The sequence below is a fragment of the Calidris pugnax genome, unplaced genomic scaffold (genome assembly GCF_001431845.1).
Source record: "Calidris pugnax isolate Ruff unplaced genomic scaffold, ASM143184v1 scaffold86, whole genome shotgun sequence".
In the NCBI taxonomy this organism is placed as follows: Eukaryota; Metazoa; Chordata; class Aves; order Charadriiformes; family Scolopacidae; genus Calidris; species Calidris pugnax.
Window position 1 is genome coordinate 1628326 of NW_015090843.1, and position 18457 is coordinate 1646782.

General features: G+C 41.8%; 1 protein-coding gene across 12 annotated transcripts in view; it reads left to right on the forward strand.

Annotated features, from left to right (window-relative positions):
• PTPRK (protein tyrosine phosphatase, receptor type, K) overlaps positions 1-18457 on the forward strand; it is a 353816-nt gene that overhangs the window by 299513 nt on the left and 35846 nt on the right. For 6 of the 12 annotated variants that reach the window (XM_014942619.1, XM_014942624.1, XM_014942626.1 and 3 more), the window contains exons 13-15: positions 13283-13421; positions 14506-14547; positions 16978-17007. In XM_014942619.1, coding sequence (XP_014798105.1) covers positions 13283-13421; positions 14506-14547; positions 16978-17007 — 211 coding nt within the window. The remainder of the gene's footprint in view (positions 1-13282; positions 13422-14505; positions 14548-16977; positions 17008-18457) is intronic. The other 6 variants (XM_014942621.1, XM_014942622.1, XM_014942625.1 and 3 more) reach the window with 3 other exon arrangements.

The window sequence follows — 18457 nt, forward strand, 5'->3', positions numbered from 1 at the left end:
AATGACTGGGTGATGCGGTTCCCCGGGTGTACACTTCTTTTCAAATATGGATATTGAAAATCTGACAGTAGATCTGATTCATAAGAGGCACTTAAGCCACCTGAAAGTGGTCTCCTGTGTTGGTGCTGTCTGAATATGTCAGGGTGACAACTTCTACCCAAGTTTGAGAACTCTGGCCAGCCCGTCTCTAAGAAAGCTGACAGATAACGTTGCCTGGTTTTTAAGGAATAAAAAGCTGAATTGAGTCATTCATTAAAGCCACATCAAGTCAGTCACTGACCAAAGCCACGTCTCCCTTCCTTGAAGAGGAGAAACGCCATTTTTGCTGTGGATTGTCAGGAAATACCCAGTTTAAATGGGAGCTCACACTGTGGAGTGGCCTCTGTGGTTCAAATCACAAGTCACATTTTCCCAAGGGACAATTTAAATGAGGTACATAAAGGTATGTGTTAGCCTGCGTCTCTGGAAACTAGAGCACATTGTTTTCATGTCAGCCCTTGTTTAATTCAGTTTTTTACTCCTATTTTAAAATGTAAATTTGGTTTTACTCATCGTTAGGCAAAGCTCGGTGCCTCAGTGTAGATATTTTTGCCACCTCATCTGCAAGTGTGCTTGGCACTCCTTCAGTTTAAGGTGATTTTCTCCTCCAAATCAGTCACATTTTAATCAGATCACAACTGACTGAAAACCCTAAACCCAGATTTAAAGCATAAATACCAGTACTGTAATCTTCTTTGCCAGCAACCCGTTACATAAATCATAATACAGTATTTGCATGTTATAGTTGGCTTCATTTATTTTGACTTCCATGTGGATTTGAAGCTTTTGTTGGATATATCCTTTTTCTTTTTTTTTCCCCCTTTGATACAGTTGTATTTTCCTGGAGGGTCTAGCTGGGAAAGGCATATCCAATAGAGAGCAGCTAATTTCATCCTCTGGATAAAAACAACTAAATGCTCCAGTAACCCCCAAAACACACGGCCAAGGGGACCACAAATCCTCTTTCAAACTGGTGCCTTTAGTTCTGCACCTCCACAACCCCGGCTGCCTCCTTTCCGAGTGAGCTTTGGGCAATTAAAAACGGATTCATCTTTACTTTTTACGAGCCAGCCTAATACCAGGTGTGAAAAGTTCATCCGACTTTAATCACGGAGGCTTGTTATTACATCTGGTTCCCCCAGCGCAGCTTTGTGTGAGTCGTTACTTGGATAATGGAAAGAGAGAAAAGTCTCTTCTTTCTTTCAGAAGAGAAAAGTTGATTGGGGTTTTAAGGTCCGAAGCCATCAAGGCTTCTATATGGAAAGACAAAAATGTGGAAAGCCAAAGACTCAGCAAGTCGTGACTACAAGTTTGTAGTCATCTTTCTTGCGGGTGTGTGTTGTCCTGTAGCCTGCAGGATGGTCACCAGCTCCTGCTGGAGGGTTTCAGTGAGATTTAGGTTAGATACTAGGAAGAAATTCTTTACAGTGAGGGTGGTGAGGCACTGGAAAAGGTTGCCCAGGGAGGTCGTGGACGCCCCATCACTGGAGGTGTTCAAGGCCAGGCTGGATGGCTATTTGAGCAACCTGGTCTGGTGGGAGGTGTCCCTGCCCGTGGCAGGGGGGTTGGAACTAGATGATCTTTGAGGTCCCTTCCAACCCAAACCATTCTATGATTCTATAATACAGGGATTGGTGGAAAGAGACAACACAAAAGGCTTTTAATGTCATTGCAGCTCCAGACCTGAACTTTACTGGTCAATGGCACTCAACCCCAAGCCGTGAACATCAACATGGGGGTTTCCATGCAGTTGTCATCTCATCAGCTGCGTGTTCCTGCTGTGCCATCACAGCTGCCTTTCCAGATGGCAAAGGCAGCAAACAAGCCTGTAAACGGCCTTGTGGCTTCTTAGGTGGGGTTTAAGGCTGAGGTAACACCTTTGTTTTGCAAATTGTTGTTGTCAAAGATGTCAAAGCTGGGGGACCAGGGAGGAGAAGCACCACTGCTGTGATGTTTCAGTGCAAAATCAGGTGGCCTCACTTGAAGTGCTGGTATAGGACCTTTCAGATATATTTGGATAAGCAGATTTAGGAGCAACTGCATAATTAGGGTAACGGCTGAGACAGTCCTTGTGATGTGCAGCTGGTGATACCCAGTTGGTCTGGAAGAGGATATTTGCCTTTCCCTCACGCTCCCAGACCTCCAGCTGCTTGGACACCTGGTAGTGCTGAGGGAGTTCAGGAGAACCTCAAGAGTTTTGACCCATAGAACTTTCTGAGAGTGAATGCTCTTCAGGTTTAGAGAGAAGGAAAGCTCTCTGCCATGGGTGCGCTCTGCACACCAGCACATCCTGTGTTGTTTCCCAGCTCCCCCAGTGGGCTCTTACGGACACCGAGTCCTGTCAGGAAAGTATTGTAGAACTGAAGAAGTTGCAAAAAATTTCTCTAGATGGAAGAATAGCATTTGTGTGAAAGAAAGCCTCTTGGATTCTTTTGGGGTACTTAAATTTTACTTTTTCACTTTATTTGAAAAAGTGCTGAATTTTAGAGGAAACAGTAGTGCAGGCTGGCAGTCGTGACGGTAAGAGTCTGGGATGCTAATAACCAGTGGGCCTGTTAAAGACTAGTTTTAGCACTGTATAAACTTTAAACTGTGGGGGTTTGGAAAACCTAACTCTAAAGGAGCAATTAACCATTTGTTTTCTTGAAGGGAGTTCTGTGTATTTTCCCATTCTGAATGGCAAATAATAACCAGTATGTGCTACGAAATAGTAGTTCTAGCGGTGTATCAGCTATAATCTGTGTGGATTTGGTTTATTTGAAAGAATGAAGGAAACAACGTTTGTGTTCTTCCACAGTGGCTTTGCCTTCTGATTCCATCCCCGATGTTATTAGCACTGCATTTGAGCTAGGATAATTTTCCACCTTGGGAATTTCTGTATTTTGAGCTTGCCTGAGTGTAGTTTGGGTTGAGAGTTTGCAGTTTTGTGGTGGAGGAGAGTTAAGCTGCCCTTGCTTCCCTCAGTGTAATTGCCCAGGTCTGTAATAACTCTGCAACTCCTACGCTACCGATAAATTCTCACTTATAATTTTATAGTTGCTTAAATTGGGAGAAGTTATTCACAGAATGTTATTTTCAATAAATACAGCAAAATGGAACTTCAGACATTTGAGAGCAATATTTTTCCCCATAAACCATGTTGTGTGCATATATAAATGATAACGATCATTATAATGTACTTTCTCTACCAAACTTCTTAAATGTTACCTGGTGGAAAGGCAAATAAAGATGAGGTATTTTGTATACTTGTTACCAAACATTGCTTTTATAGTCATTTTCTATTTGGTTTCTTTCTGAGCTAACAAGGCATATAGGAGTCATTGTCGAAACCAGATAATTTCTTAATGCAGTGTTTTGCATAGTTGAAATTTTATAACTAACATCAAGTGAGGATTTATTTATTAAAACACACGTTTTTGAAAGCAGGCTCTGTGTTCAGGCTAAAACTTGGAAGTTTTTTAATTTGTAATGTGACCAAACAATAACACTTTTTTCCCCTAAAAAAAAAAAGTTACTAAATGACCTCATTACCAAAAGGCCAGATGACTCTTTATGTTCTCAGGAAAAAGTACTGCAGCAGGTCTAACAACAGACCCTTTGTACGTAGGAAATGATCACCGTGACCTTAAGAAATGGTAACGGTCCATCCAACAAGTCATTGCTGAATGATCGGAGTGTTGGGGGACCATTTTTGTCCAATACCCCTTTCTAGAAAACAAGGGGGAAATAGTGGTTTAGATTTCATTGTGTCAGGCTGATACTTTACAGGGTGCATGCTACGTATTTCTACAATTTTTTTTTACATATCCTTTCCAAGGTCTGTTAGTACTCGTGCAATGAAAACATGAGTATGAGTCTTCTGACCTCTGCTTCCATATTGGCTACTGAAAGAACTGTGTCAAGTGGCTCAAGAGAATCTCGCTCTAAAAATTGATTTTTCCCAAGGCACAGATAAATAACCAGATTTCAAAATAAAGGAAAATTGCATTAGGTATTTCTCTTAATTTCTCCAACATTTCAGGCATGCCGCTGTTACAGGATGAGAGCAGGTATTTTGAAGCAAGCACTTAGTATTGTCCACAGTTTGTTTATTAGGAGATTCTGTAGCTTCCTAGAACCTGAATTCTGGCACAGGGTAGGGGTTTTTAATGGTAAGGCTGTAGCCTTTGCACAGTTGGTGACAGTTTTGAAATGATGACCTGAAAGGGAAATGCAATGATTGAAAAAACACAGTAGCAAAACCCCAAAGTATATTATTCTGGTTGCTTTCGAAGGTTTGAAGGTAAGGAAGGCCAGAATAAGAGGGGAGAAAAAAAAGGTTTTCTCATGGATTTTCAGGTGTCCAACAGATTGATGAGGAGATTCTGATCTGTCCGTGGGATATGTTTCCATTGTGTAAATCCAATAACATCATTTGTTCTGTGTGTTTTGGAGTTGACGATCCCAGAGGCCAGCACAGGTCCTAGCCCACATTTTTATCCTGTCCCAGTTAAAACCCCTGAGCCAGCAGCTGTCCCCTCAGTGTGACTTCAGCTTTCGCCCTTGTGTAAAACACCCAGAGCTTTTTGTGTCCTGGGGACAGGGTTGCATCACGGAGCCAGCTCACTAATTAAAAAATAACTTGCTAATCAGAAAAGCTGTCCGACCTCTAGATTATAAGATGCACCGAGCATCAACTTCATAACTGAATCTTGTCCTTGCAGTATTTTCAAAGTCAGCAAAGTGGTGACAAAATGGTACGTCTTGGTGGCAGATGTTGTAGAAACGCAGTGAAGGCACCAATCTGCTGGTTGGTGTGACCCGGGGACAGCAGGGCAGGTTCTTGGTGGGTGTAGAAACGCATTGAAGGCACCAATCTGCTGGTTGGTGTGACCCGGGGACAGCAGGGCAGGTTCTTGATGGGACATTGTCTCCTCAGCGTTGTTCCAGCTCTGCTCCTCTGCACGTGGCCGGGGTCTCACCTTTGGCGAGGCGAAGGGATTCAGCACTTCCTTCACTTCATCCTTCTGAACCTCTTAAGGTCAACTCTTTCATAATTGGCTATAAATTCACGGACATTGCTGTTTTCAGGGTAGTCACTGTGAATTTAAATTGTTTCTCAGTGGAACACTGCAGGAGCGAGTCCTCGTTAATTTTAGTTTGAGTCCCTAAGTAGCAACAGACACGTGGGTCACCCCGTTCTGCTTTCCTTGCACTTTCCTGCCAAAGCAGTCCCAGTCAGCGGGCTGATCTGAGAGTCCTGGGGAGTAGGAAAGATGGGGTTCTTTTTCCTTTTTTTTTTTTTTTAAATTATATATATCACTTATCAAAACAATCTATATCTGCCCTTGTGAGGGCTTAACAATACTCGGGAAGCAGTCTTTTATATATAAATGTATTTATTAGACTGGAATTTCCAGATAGCGTTCTAATTGTTATATGGCAAGATGCGCTAGTTTCCTTAATTAATTAAGAGTGCATATAAATATTTATAATCTGCACGTTCATTCATTTAAAAACCATCCAGCAGCCTAAGCTCGGGCTGTTTCTCTGCATTATGCCCGTGAGCAGGATGTGTGAGTGGGGAGTCACTGATTTACCTGGCACTGTAGTTGTGTGCAGAGCTGCCTGTGCCACTTCCCTGCTGAACTTCTACAGCATCTTGTGCCACCCCGAATCTGCAGGGGGGTGAGCCTGAAGCTGGATTTATTTCATTTTTGCATGTAAGACACCCTTTGAGAGGGATCAAACCTCTCTTCCAGCTGTAGGGGTCTGTGGAGCAGAGTCTGTCCCCTTCTGCCACCATGACCTCTAATGCAGACAGCAGTGGTACCTCAGTTTTTTTCATACGAGGGCTTAATTTATTATATGCAAAGGAGGCCTGTGAGGACAAAGATGGGTGCCATACCAAGTGAGGCAGCAGATTGTGTCTGAGCATCACCCCCCTGCCCTCCTCTTTCAGGGTGGGTGCCCGGAGGGGGCTGGTGGTGCCGGGCACCCTCCATTCCACCAGCATGGCCTGGGAAGCTCTTTCCCTTGGGGCAGCTCTGGACCCTGGTTTCCATGGTGATGGGGATGAACCTGGCACTTCAAAGCACAGCTCCCTGTTCCACCAGCATGGCCTGGGAAGCTCTTTTCCTTGGGGCAGCTGTGGACCCTGGTTTCCATGGTGATGGGATGAACCTGGCACTTCAAAGCACAGCTCAGGGAATTGCATTTTTCAAATACAATTTTTCTGTTTAATAACGCTACCCTACAAAGCTGTAATTCAGAGTCCTGAAAGCAACAGCTTAGAGGTACCCAAACTCTAGAGAATTTCTAGCATGCCTTCATCTCCCAGAAGCTGTACCTCAAAAGAGAAACTCTTTGGTAGGTGTAGGGAAGGGAGGATTGTGGGGATTCCTCTCCCAGTGAATGTATCTCCAGGTTTCAACCTGAAAGAGAAAAAACTCTCAAAGAGAGGCCAATGGTGTAAGCAACCGACGGACATGAGGAATCTGTAAAAGCTCACGAATCATGGGCATCATTTGCTGGAACAACTTGCACATCCCATCTCCCCCATCCCTGCAAAAGCACATTCAAGTGTTTTCATCAAATACCATCATCTCAGACTTTTTTTTTTCTTTTTATTTAAAAGTAATTGAGCTAAAAGGGGTTACGGATCTCCTCTCTCTGAACTTGAATTTGTTAATTAACTTTCAGACTTCTGAAAATTTGCTTAATTGCACAATGATTATCGTTCTGGCAAAGCGGTAACAAAACAAAACCGATGGAGACGGAAGGGTCTTTCTGGGCAGATGATTAAAACCTGGGGCAGATCAATCCCAAACAAAATGCTCGTCAGAGAATCTCGCTCACTCTGGGTCTGAAAGAGCCCTTTTCTCGGGTGGCAGAGTGACATATCGCCGGAGCAGGCTGGGACTCCGGCTCCATCTGATGTTATCCTGATGTTACCTTCTTGAACTCATTCAGACGTCATTCCTGGTTTTAATTAAAAGTTTTGAATGCCACGTAACAAAGGTGCAGAGCAGATTATCTCAAGCAGAGCTATTTTGAATCTCAAGCTACGCAGCAATAACACCAGTTTGCGAGAATTCAAAGATCTGCCACAAACAGAAATTAACATTCAAAGAAAATGCAGTGGGATAAAATAGCAGCTTTAATCATGCATAAACCAGAGTTTCTTCCCTCGCTCGCTCGCACAAAGGAAACCCAGCATAAAATGCTGCGGATGTTAGGAGAGTCAAACGGTGTGGGGAGAAGGTTACGTATAAAATCTTGTTCAAAACCTCTGATTTAAAAGCTGTCTTTTAGGGGGGCGGCTGTTCTCTGAGTGGTACCACACCAGCAGCCCTGCAAAATCCGACCAGAATTTTCTGCTTGAATAATTTGGTTTGGATGAGCGAGTAGAGAATATCATTATCTTGATTCCAGCACCGTCTCCTTAGGAAGGTGTAGGTGAATAGATTTTGTGCTGAGTCTCATAAATTCTCTGACAATTTTGCAAGCCCGTGTGTAAATTCTGAGCTGGAGAAGGCAGGAGAAGACAGGAAAGCAATATGTGCCGTGACTGGATTCCTTATGCCACGGGATACTTTAAGTATGAATGTTATCCCTACGTTCAATTCTAGAAACAGGTATTGGATTTTTAGGTGTACTCGATAAAAGATAGATTAAAAAATTAAAATAATTAAGTACATCAGGAAATTGTGAGGATAAGGTGGACTTCACTCCATCAACTGTTTAGAATATTACTATCACTGAGAGTGTTGGCAATTCTGGTCTAATTTAGCGCTGCTCACAGTTGAACGTCATGCTATTGAGCATGGAAGTCAACTGATTTAATACTGACCTTAAGTATCAATGCCAACAAGGAAAGCTGCTTCTTATGTGGTGACTGTTATTGGCAACGTGCAAAGCCAGAATCCCTGGATGGAGTTATTTTATGAACGTTGTGAACGGGCCTGTGGAATATGGTGGCTGTTACTGTTCGTTAGGTCAGAAGAACGGTGAGTCGATAAAATGCTAAATCCAGTGTTTTCCTCCTAAATCCTCTGTGTAGGCAGCTCTTCTTAAAGGGGGGGTAAATGTAGTTAACTCTCCGTTTCAGATCAGAAACTCTTCTTGCAAATTTTATGCAAGATGACTTTGCTGTGGTTGAAATCTGCAGGATTATCTCTCCTTAGATTTACTGGATCAAAATATTGTAATATGTAAGGATATTGTAAAAATTAACACTTAATTGAAGATTATCAGAGCAAGGCTGGCCAAAGGAATTTATACCAATAGAGTCCATTTTTGTATGATCATCGTTCTGTTACCATGCAAGGTTCTTTTTCAAATTGATAAATTACCTTTCAATACAGACTGCCATTCAAGATATAAAGACCAGATTACTAAAAAGGAATGCTAGGAGTTAGTAAAGCAGGTGTTTAGAAATATACAGTAGTTAACTCCAATTACCACAATTCAGTTTTTAAGTACTGTATCTCTCCAGCTGAGAGAGAAGGATGTTGTGGGGGACCGTGTGAAAGGCTTACAGAACTCAAGAGAGATGACATCAGTAGCTCTTCCCTCATCTCAGCTCACACCTCCTTATTATAATAAACTTTGAACTATCAGATTTAAAACACAAGTAATATGAAATACTTATTCATGTTTCCTTAAATGATTCTGTGCCACATTCAATGGCTTCCTCAAAATAATATACTCTATTGCATACCACGCAGATATACATAAATAATAGATTACAGTGTGATTTATATCTATAATTGCTTTCATATAGTGCCCAAATGTAACATTTAGTCTTGGGAATGCACACATTATCTGTTGCTGGAAACATACGTGTAATAATCCTGGCTTCATTTAAGTCAAAAGTGATTTTTCTCTTGATGCCGGGGACAGGGGTAGCTTTTTTTTGCATAGATTTTAGGGTTTTTGGGTATAGGAGGCTCAACCATGGTTATATGCTTGCTTAGTCTATGACTACTCAAATATAATTTCTCTCTGCAAATTTAGGACTCTGGTACATTTCTAGAGGGCTCCAGCTTTATCTCAGAAGCAGCATTAAGTTCATGGAATGAGTTAGTCTCTTCCTTCACACCCCTTGGTGCAGAAAAAGCAGAAGGAATGGACAAGCAGTTGATGTCCTCCTGGCTTTCCAATGTTCTTCTACAAACTTGGACAGGGAGCTGCATTTTGAGCACTTACTGATGACCCAAACTCAATAATTTCTTACAGACCGTATAATAAAACACCAGTGCCTAAATTAGGAATAAGTGAACTCCCTGAGTAACTTTTCCTTCAGATTTTCTGAGAAGTGTGTAGTTGTTTCTCTGAGGTAACTTTTCTGAAGGAAATGACATTGTGAGTGGCCAAGCAGCAATTTTAGACATGGCTCTGAGAAGCACCTACATTGCAGCATGCTCTACCAAGCAGTAAGTGTCCGTCCTTTCTCCAAGGAAGTGTGAAAGAGGTCTTTCATTCTTTCCTCTCATCTCTCACTAATACTCCAGTGACAATACCACCGACTTGATCAAGGTTCAAAGCCTGTGCTTCTGGAGGTATTTTTGAGCCTTCCAACCTTTGAAGTTGTGTCTTCAGGTCACCTCCAATCTTTGTGATTCATGTTTTGAGATCTCTTAAAAGACCTTAAATCTCCATCCACACAACTAAATCTCTTTGCTTGAACCTTGGTTATTTTGCTGCTTGAGTGGTTCTTACCTTTGCTAGGTCAGAGCTACCCAACTGCCAACATTGTGCGGGTGGTGATTCCAGACATGGCAACTGTCCCACCTCACTGCCCTCTCTGCCCTGCCCACGTCCTTCCTGATTCCCAGTACCCCAAACATGAGGTTTTTTTCCCCGTTGGCATGTAAAGCCATTTATATTTTAGCTTTGATTGCTCTTTTGACTCTACTGATTGGCCTTTTGTCTCTGCCGCTTATCAAATGTCCACTCGTGTTTGTCACGTCCAGCCCAGCCGATAGCAGACTGGGGCTTGATTCACTTTAAGCACTGAGAATCTCAAGCACCTTCTTCTTCCAGTTCCACCTCAAAAGTCACCCTCCTCGTTTCCTCTGTCAGACAGCATCCTGTGTGTACCTGGCATTAATTCTAGCTGGTGTGTGAGCATGTGTCCCTGCCCAGGGCAGGGGGGTTGGAACTCGATGATCTTCAGGGTCTCTTCCAACCCCAACTCTTCTATGATTCTATGTGTTGTGTGGCTACACAGACACACACCACGTGCCCGATCCTGCCTCTTACCCCTGGACACCTCAATAACAACCATAAAACAAACAAAATAGATAGTATTAAGTCCACACAGTGTTCACGCAGGGAGGTATTTACACAAAGGAGGAAGCATTTAGTATTTCTCAGCAGACAGTTTGAGCTGTAGGAGAGAGAGGTGATTATGATGATGAAGTCTGATGATGATGATTAAGCTCTATGATTAAAGCACTGCCAGGTCTCTCGCTGTCTGCCTGGCTCTCGCACAGGTGTCTGGAAGACAAGCACATTCCTAACTCAGAAGGTTGTTTTGAGGGTAAGTTGTTAGTGATTCAGATCCTGCTGAGATGGAGGTTGGAACTTGATGATGGAGCTGGTCCAGAGAAGGGCAACGAAGCTGGTGAGGGGTCTGGAGAGTAAGTCTTAAGAAGAGAGCCTGAGGGAGCTGGGGGTGTTCACTCTGAAGAAGAGGAGGCTGAGGGGAGACCTTATCCCGCTCTATAACTACCTGAAGGGGGGGTGTAGAGAAGCAGGAGTCGGTCTCGTCTCCCAAGTCACAGGAGACAGGACAAGGGGAAATGGCCTCGAGTTGCGCCAGGGGAGGTTTAGATTGGTTATTAGGAAACATTTCTTCATGGAAAGGATTATCAAGCATTGGAATAAGCTGCCCAGGGAAGTGGTTGAGGCACCATCCCTGGAGGTGTTCAAAAAACGGGTTGACATGGTCCTCAGGAATATGGTTTAGTGATTTTTATTGCTTATTTCTTATTTATTTTTTTGTCAGAGTTAGATGGACTAGATGATCTTTAAGGTCCCTTCCAACCTAGACAATTCTATGATCTTAAACGTCACTTCCAGCCTGAATCATTTTATGAGGTTACAGAAACAAGTAATAAAGGGTGATTTTAAACAACAGCATGATCCTTCCTTCAAGAGATAGTATGGGTTCCTGCACATGGAACCCAAATAGAATCATAGGATAATGGAATGGTTCAGGTTGGAAGGGACCTTAAAGACCATCCAGTTCCAACCCCCTGCCCTGGGCAGGGACACCTCCCACCAAAGCCCCATCCAGCCTGGCCTTGAACCCCTCCAGGGATGGGGCAGCCACAGCTTCTCTGGCCAACCTGGGCCAGGCTCTCACCACAAATTTAAAGGGTCTGAGTAACATGGTTAAGACCAGAACGTATTAGATACTGGTTATCCCTGGGGCTGGCTTTCTGAAAGGCCCACGGAGCAGATTTTTTGGGGAGTTGTAGCCTTCCTCTGGTGTAGCTTCACCTCATTTTTTGTTCTGCTTGAGAACTTTCTAGTTTCAGAGTAAAGGATGTTTTCTGCATAATGGTGTAGGCATGATGATACCAACAGCTTGTGCCTACTGTGGGTGCAGCTGGTGGGGGGGGAAGAGGTGAGGTGGCATCTGCTGCATCTCAGGTGGAAGGTCGGAGGGAGGAAGCCACCTCTGGTACCCGTCCCTGCCAGCCAGGAGGGACAGGCACGGTGCTGAGCCACAGACCCAGAAAATAATGATGAGAGAACTGAAGAGCCATTTCCTTTTTTACAAGTAAACACCTCATGGGGTTTCACCCCTGGCTGAAACCTGTTTATGTTTTTGATATTTTTGCCAGTCTGAAAACCCCCGGTTCCTGGTCCTTTGTCTGCCTGGCTGTGGCACAGAGTGGTTTCATCTCTGTGGAGAGCAGTGATTTTTATGGGTTTTTTTCTCTGGGTCTGTAAACAGAAATAAAGCTCCTGCTGACTTTAGGCTCGACGTTGTGGGTGGCCTTATGTGGAGAATCAGAAGTCCCAGCAGAGCACAGGTCTCGGGCCAGGTGCTGGAAGGAGAATTGATATACAAAGGTTGTGTGAAGTGAGGTGAAGGAGAGAAGGACTGGGGTGCAGGGGGCTGGCTACGAGTTGGAAAAGAGAGTTTAATTTGCTGTTTGTGAGTTAATGTGATCTCACGAGTCAGTGTTAAATATTCCCTAAGAAATATCTTGGACTAGAAGTATTTGAAATGGAAATATCTAGAATACCTATAGAAATATAGGTATTCTAGATATTTCTATATAGTTAAAATAGGTAATAGGTAATATAGGTAAATGAGTCAGTGTTAAATATTCCCTATGAAATATCTTGGACTAGTGTTTGAAATAGAAATGTAGGTATTCTAGATGTTTCTATATAGGTGAAATAGGTAATAGGTAATATAAGAATACCTATAGAAATATAATATATAGAATACCTATAGAAATATAGGTATTCTAGATATTTCTATATAGTTAAAATAGGTAATAGGTAATATAGGTAAAATACCTATAGAAATATAATATATAGAATACCTATAGAAATATAGGTATTCTAGATGTTTATACATAGGTAAAATAGGTAATAGGTAATATAGGTAAAATATTATAGAAATATAATATATAGAATACCTGTAGAAATATCGTGGACTGTGAAATATTTTGGACTAGATGATCTCCAGAGGCCCCTTCGTTTATACATAGGTAAAATAGGTAATAGGTAATATAGGTAAAATACCTATAGAAATATAATATATAGAATACCTATAGAAATATCTTGGACTATGAAATATTTTGGACTAGATGATCCCCAGAGGCCTCTTCCAACCCCATGTCATTCTGTGATCTGAAAAAACTAATATTAAAGGAAATAATGGTGATTTAGTTGATAGATTGTCTCTGCTTTGTCTTCTGCTTTGCAGTACAGTGGCCTGTTTGGAAATCCAGATGCTTATATACTTCTGTATACTTGAAGTTATATATATATGTATATATGCATATGTACACACACATACATAGTCATATACACGGTGTGGCAAATGTATAGAGTATAGATTGACATTTATCATGTGTCTATATACACACCTGTAGATGTATAAACACGTGATGTGTGTCTATATTCTGGTTCCTGTGCTAAATCACACAGGTGTTTGGAAATGGTCACCGATGATGTTTCTTGTGTCTTTAGTGCTTATGTGTTTAAGCAACTTCTTTTTGGGTTCCTTTAGCAGCAGCAACAGAAGAGCCTGAGGTGATCCCGGATCCGGCCAAACAAACAGATCGCGTGGTGAAAATAGCAGGAATCAGTGCTGGAATTCTGGTATTCATCCTGCTTCTCCTTGTTGTCGTATTGATCGTCAAAAAAAGGTAAGAAAATTATCTGTGCTGATCTTTTTTTTTTTTCTTCTCCCTTTCAAAGAACAATAACTAAATGGGTATTTTTTACAGGTCATTTAAAAAAAAAAAAGTTTCAGTAGCTCTCATCAGCTTTTGGATGAGTTTTGCGTTTCCTGATGTTTTCACTGTGATTTTTAGGATGGATTTAAAGAGGCGATTATTTTATATTTGGGATCCAACAGCTATACATTTTCTCACTTTTACTTATTTCCAAGTAGTTTAAAGTTGCAGTTAGAGTAATACACAGAATATTAAAATGGGCAGAACTGAAATTCATGGAGCCTTTTTTTTTTTAAAAGCAAAAAAAAAAGAATAACTTACTGCACTTTTCATGTTGTTATCACCTAATGAATCTGATTTTCTATATGCAGCTCTAATGAGTTATTTGTATCTGTATGTTATCCAGCTTGCACAATAATGTAATTTTATACCTCTATTTATGCTCTTGTAAATCTGGAGTCTTTTCTTACAAGTCACACCACATCGCTGTAAAATTATCTAGTGAGTCCTTAGTGCATGAAATTGTTTAAAAGTGTATTAATTTGCTTGAATTTTGAACTTTGTTAGTGCTTTTTGAGACAGTGAGCAATAGCGCCATCTTCTGGCGCCGTACAGTGCAAACTCTGCCTCCCAACCCTCCTGCCTGTCGCCAACTGTGCCCCAAGACTGAGTTTGGAACAATCTCCACTTCCCACTAGTTCCAAGTCCCGTAAACTGGCGTAAAAGTTTCCTCTCTGGCTCTGTAAATTCATAGTTATAGCATCAAAACCGATTCCTCTCTTTTCTGCGGGTGCCCCTGGCAGGGCACAGCCTGATTTCTCTTGGCCAGAACGAGACCTTTGTCCTCCAGTGGTGTGTTTCCTTTGCCCAAGTCTTGATGAAAAGTGTATTTGAAAATGTTGCCGATGTTCCTCTGAAATGCAGCTTGCTGTTGTTTTTAAAGTTAAGAAAAAAAAAATAATTAGAATTGTAGCTAAGATCATTATATATTTTATAACTGCTGGTTTGCATTAGATTTTTTTAATTTATTGCCTCTTTACAATTGTCCCTGGAGATATATAACTTGGAGAAGAAACGTCTGCATTAGAAACATTAGGTATGCTTCTAGTGTTCTGTGTTAGTTAGCTACATACGTGATTTTCCCCCAAAGTGCTTTTACTTTTCTCTGTTGTTTACCTCTGTGGTTGAGAACTGACCCATGTGCAAAAAGGCCCGACTCCTTGTAGGCAGAGAGAGACACACATCAGCCCAATTGCTTTATTTACACCACTTCTGAAAAACAACCAACCCACCAAAAAGTTGTTTTTCGAGAAGGTTTTCAGATTTGAGGAAGAAATCTCGATTTTGTAGCTTTATGGCAAGGTATGTGCTGGGGAGCATCATCTTCCCAGCGCGTGTGGCAGGGGTCCCCTTGTGCTTCATAGAAGAGGCTGGGTGTGTGTGCACGTGTGTGTGTGCGAGGGGGGGTGTCTGCCACTACACTCCCCATGGCAATGGCTAGTTTTTGCAGGTAACAAAAGAAAAGAAGGGAAAAAAAAAAAGCTTAAAATTCACTGTGTTCGTTTTTCCTGTCCTTTTTACCTCCTTTTTGCCTCTTGCATTCAGAATCCTTTTAGACTCATACTTTCACTGTCAAGTTGTTTGACGAAAATAAGTCAATTATATCCGTGAAATGATATTTTAAAATTTCCCCTTTCCCCCCACCCCTGCTTCCCTTCCCTGAACCTGTGAAGGCAGTACCCTCTTAGGAACGGTACTTGATCATCATTCCAAAGCATGTAGCATTTCTAAACTCCTGTACTATTTTGTATTCAAAAATAGGTGAGGAATTAACCTCTTTCATGAATCTTTAATGTTTGGCAGTTTTTCATCCTGCTAGTTGAACTGGTTGTCTGTGGCGTGCGTTAGAGGTGGCCATTCCTCCCCCCTTAGGGAGAGTGGGCAGGTTTAAGAGCAGCGTTAGCCCAGATCTCTTACAAAAAGAGTAGTAAGCATTTGTGTACCTGAGTTAATTCTAGTCCCTTTAGAGAATCCGGGCAGTTCATGCCCCGAGGGCAGGACCAGCTGTAAAAACCCCCCAACACGTTCACACCCACATAAACACACTTCCCCCCGTTGTGGTGGGGCTGCAAACCCACCCCTTTGAGTCATCCCCCGTAGTGTACATACTCCGTGATCCACTATGTAGTATCCCTTTTGGCACCTGAATTGACCACAGCTTATTACATGGAAAAGTCAATTTAAAAAAAAAAAAAAAAAATTAGTCCCTTGAGTGAATCTGGGCAGTTCATGCCCTGAGGGCAGGACCAGCTGTAAAAACCCCCCGACACGTTCACACCCACATAAACACACTTCCCCCCGTTGTGGTGGGGCTGCAAACCCACCCCTTTGAGTCATCCCCCGTAGTGTACATACTCCGTGATCCACTATGTAGTATCCCTTTTGGCACCTGAATTGACCACAGCTTATTACATGGAAAAGTCAATTTAAAAAAAAAAAAAAAAGTTCTGCATTTCCATTGGTTTGTGACGTGGTACGCGCAGCCGTCGCTCCCTCCATCTGACCGAATGCAGCACATTTCATTGGAAAAATGGAGTATTAAGCAGTTTTGTTGACGAGCTTGGGATGTTCTAGGCTTCGCCTGATCATTTTGTGCAAATTGGTTGGAAGTTTTCCCCCGACTGAAGCTCTTAACAAGCTCTCACCGACTTTCCCTGGCGGACCCAAAGCAGCTAAGAAAAGGGATACTGCATCTTTAACGAGCAATGCCATTTTTTTGTTCTCCGAGTCGTTGTCGGGCCGGTTCCGGATGTCCTTCATTTCCTTCCATGCCTTTCCCTTCCATGTTTTTAACGCTTAGCATGACTCCATCGGCGTTCCCCAATGGAAGATGTGGCAGCAGAAAGCATATGTTTGTGGCAGGGCAGTGTGTGGGGTGTATGTCAGTACACACACTCTTCCCCATGTGTGTGCTCATATAAGCTACATACAGCGCCCCTACAAACATATACAGCTACACCTGTGTACCCACAAAGATGTAAAAACGAAAAGACGTGCAATTTGCTCTCCTGATTAAATGTTTTTATTCATGCAATCTTTTGGTTTTTGTCACTGAAAAGTAAAAAAGCATATTTACGGCGCAAGATCTGTACACAGCTGTTCATTTGTCATGGCATCTAGGTGGTAATCATTAGATTATGCTGAACTGCATGTTGAATATACACGATCCATTTAATTTTCAAATTTTTTGGCAATAAATGAAATCTCAGCATGTAATTTTCTCAAGTGATCTTTCTAAAAAACCAAATCATTTTTATATGCTAGTGTATTTTTTTTTTTTAATTGCATGGCAAAGTGAGGCTAGTTTGTGCATGAGCAAGTTGAAATGCTAATCAAAGAAACATTAATTTTTCAATTTTTTTTTTTTTTTTAAACGCACATTTCTCTGCTTTATTGGATGTGACAGAGTCACGCTTTTCATTCACCATTGCTTCTCTTTTTCCACTGTCTGTGATTTGCTTGCCAGGAGGAGCTACTATTCTTACTCCTACTATCTGTAAGTAGAATACGGGTGACTTACTATTTTACGTGTTTTAAAGATGCAGTATCCCTTTTTAAAAAAGAAAAACAGTCTCTCTAATTTTGCTAAAGTTTTATTGATAGTTACCTTTCTTTATTCTCAGGCTTGAAAAAGTTGCTTGTATTGCTGTTCCTGTTATAACCTGCTTTTTTTAAAGGGATATTGTATTTCTAACTGTATATTGAGACTTTGGCTTTCTTGCTATGGTTTTTTTTCCCATGACTATCATTTTAGTTTATTGTAATCATAATTTAATTTGCATTATGATTCACAGTGACACATCACACTAAGGAAAAAAACCCCACTTTTCCTGTTTCCTAGCTAGGGAACTGTGCTTGTAAATCACAGATTGTTCTTTCTTAGCCTGTCACTTACCAGGAGAGACCCTGGCCACCGCTTTTCCAACGCAGATTGTGGGCAGATGCCAGACCTTTCTAATTAGCTCTGTGCCCTCCCGGTGGCAGAGCAGCACATTCTGCCCCTGGGGTACCAACTTTCCTTTTTTTCCCTCTCTTTTTCTTTTTTTTGTTACACATTTTAAAGTGCAGATCTCATTTTATGACACCGGTTTGCATAAAGTTTTGCTTCATTGAAGCCAAGTTGACTTTTTAATTTTTTAGACAGGTGATCAACTGAGTTTTTGTGAGGGCTGAGGCAGTTCTGGCTGAGATTGAGCAAAGCAGTTACTCACATTCTAAATTTTAAATAAATATTTAAGCCCTTGACTTCAGAGGGGTTCCAAGAACGCACTCAAGTGCTTTGATGAACGGGTAGTGTCTGATAATGATGCTTTTTCACATTTTTAAGCAGATTAGTTGACTTCTTTACACAAACTTAAAAATAAATAAAAAAAAAAAAAAGGCCAGTAAACTGGTTTAGCTAACTGCCATTCTCTGGCTTATTGTGATAAATTATAATTTCCTGGTTAAATAACAATTGCTTCAGCTCCAGATAATTAACCACTCGGTTTCATCCGATGATGGAGCGCTTTTCCCCTCCAGCTCCCGCTGCAACACCCACCTGTGTGGGTTCACCCGGCCAGATCCCTTCCCAGATAATGAGAATCATTTCCACTTTCAGCCTCAAAGCCAGCCTCAAGTGCTTTAACTTTAACGATTTGCTTAAATCTCCCCAAGCACAGAGTGCCTGTGCCTCCAGCCTGGTGAGGGAAGGGAAAAAGGAAAGGAAAAAGTGAAGTCTTCAGAGCTGGGGGGAGCCGCTGAACAATAAATCTGTGCTCCCCTTTCCCGGGCCTTTGGGGGAACTGGAGCAGAGCAGAGGAATTAGAAAGCAGCTACTGTAATAAGCTAATAACTCGAAAGCCTTAATAGCTGTTGATTTATTTAGCGTAGCTAGCAAGGTTTGTTACAAAGTGATGCTCCAAAGAAGGGCTTAATATAGTGGGGAGATGAGGTGTAATAGCCTT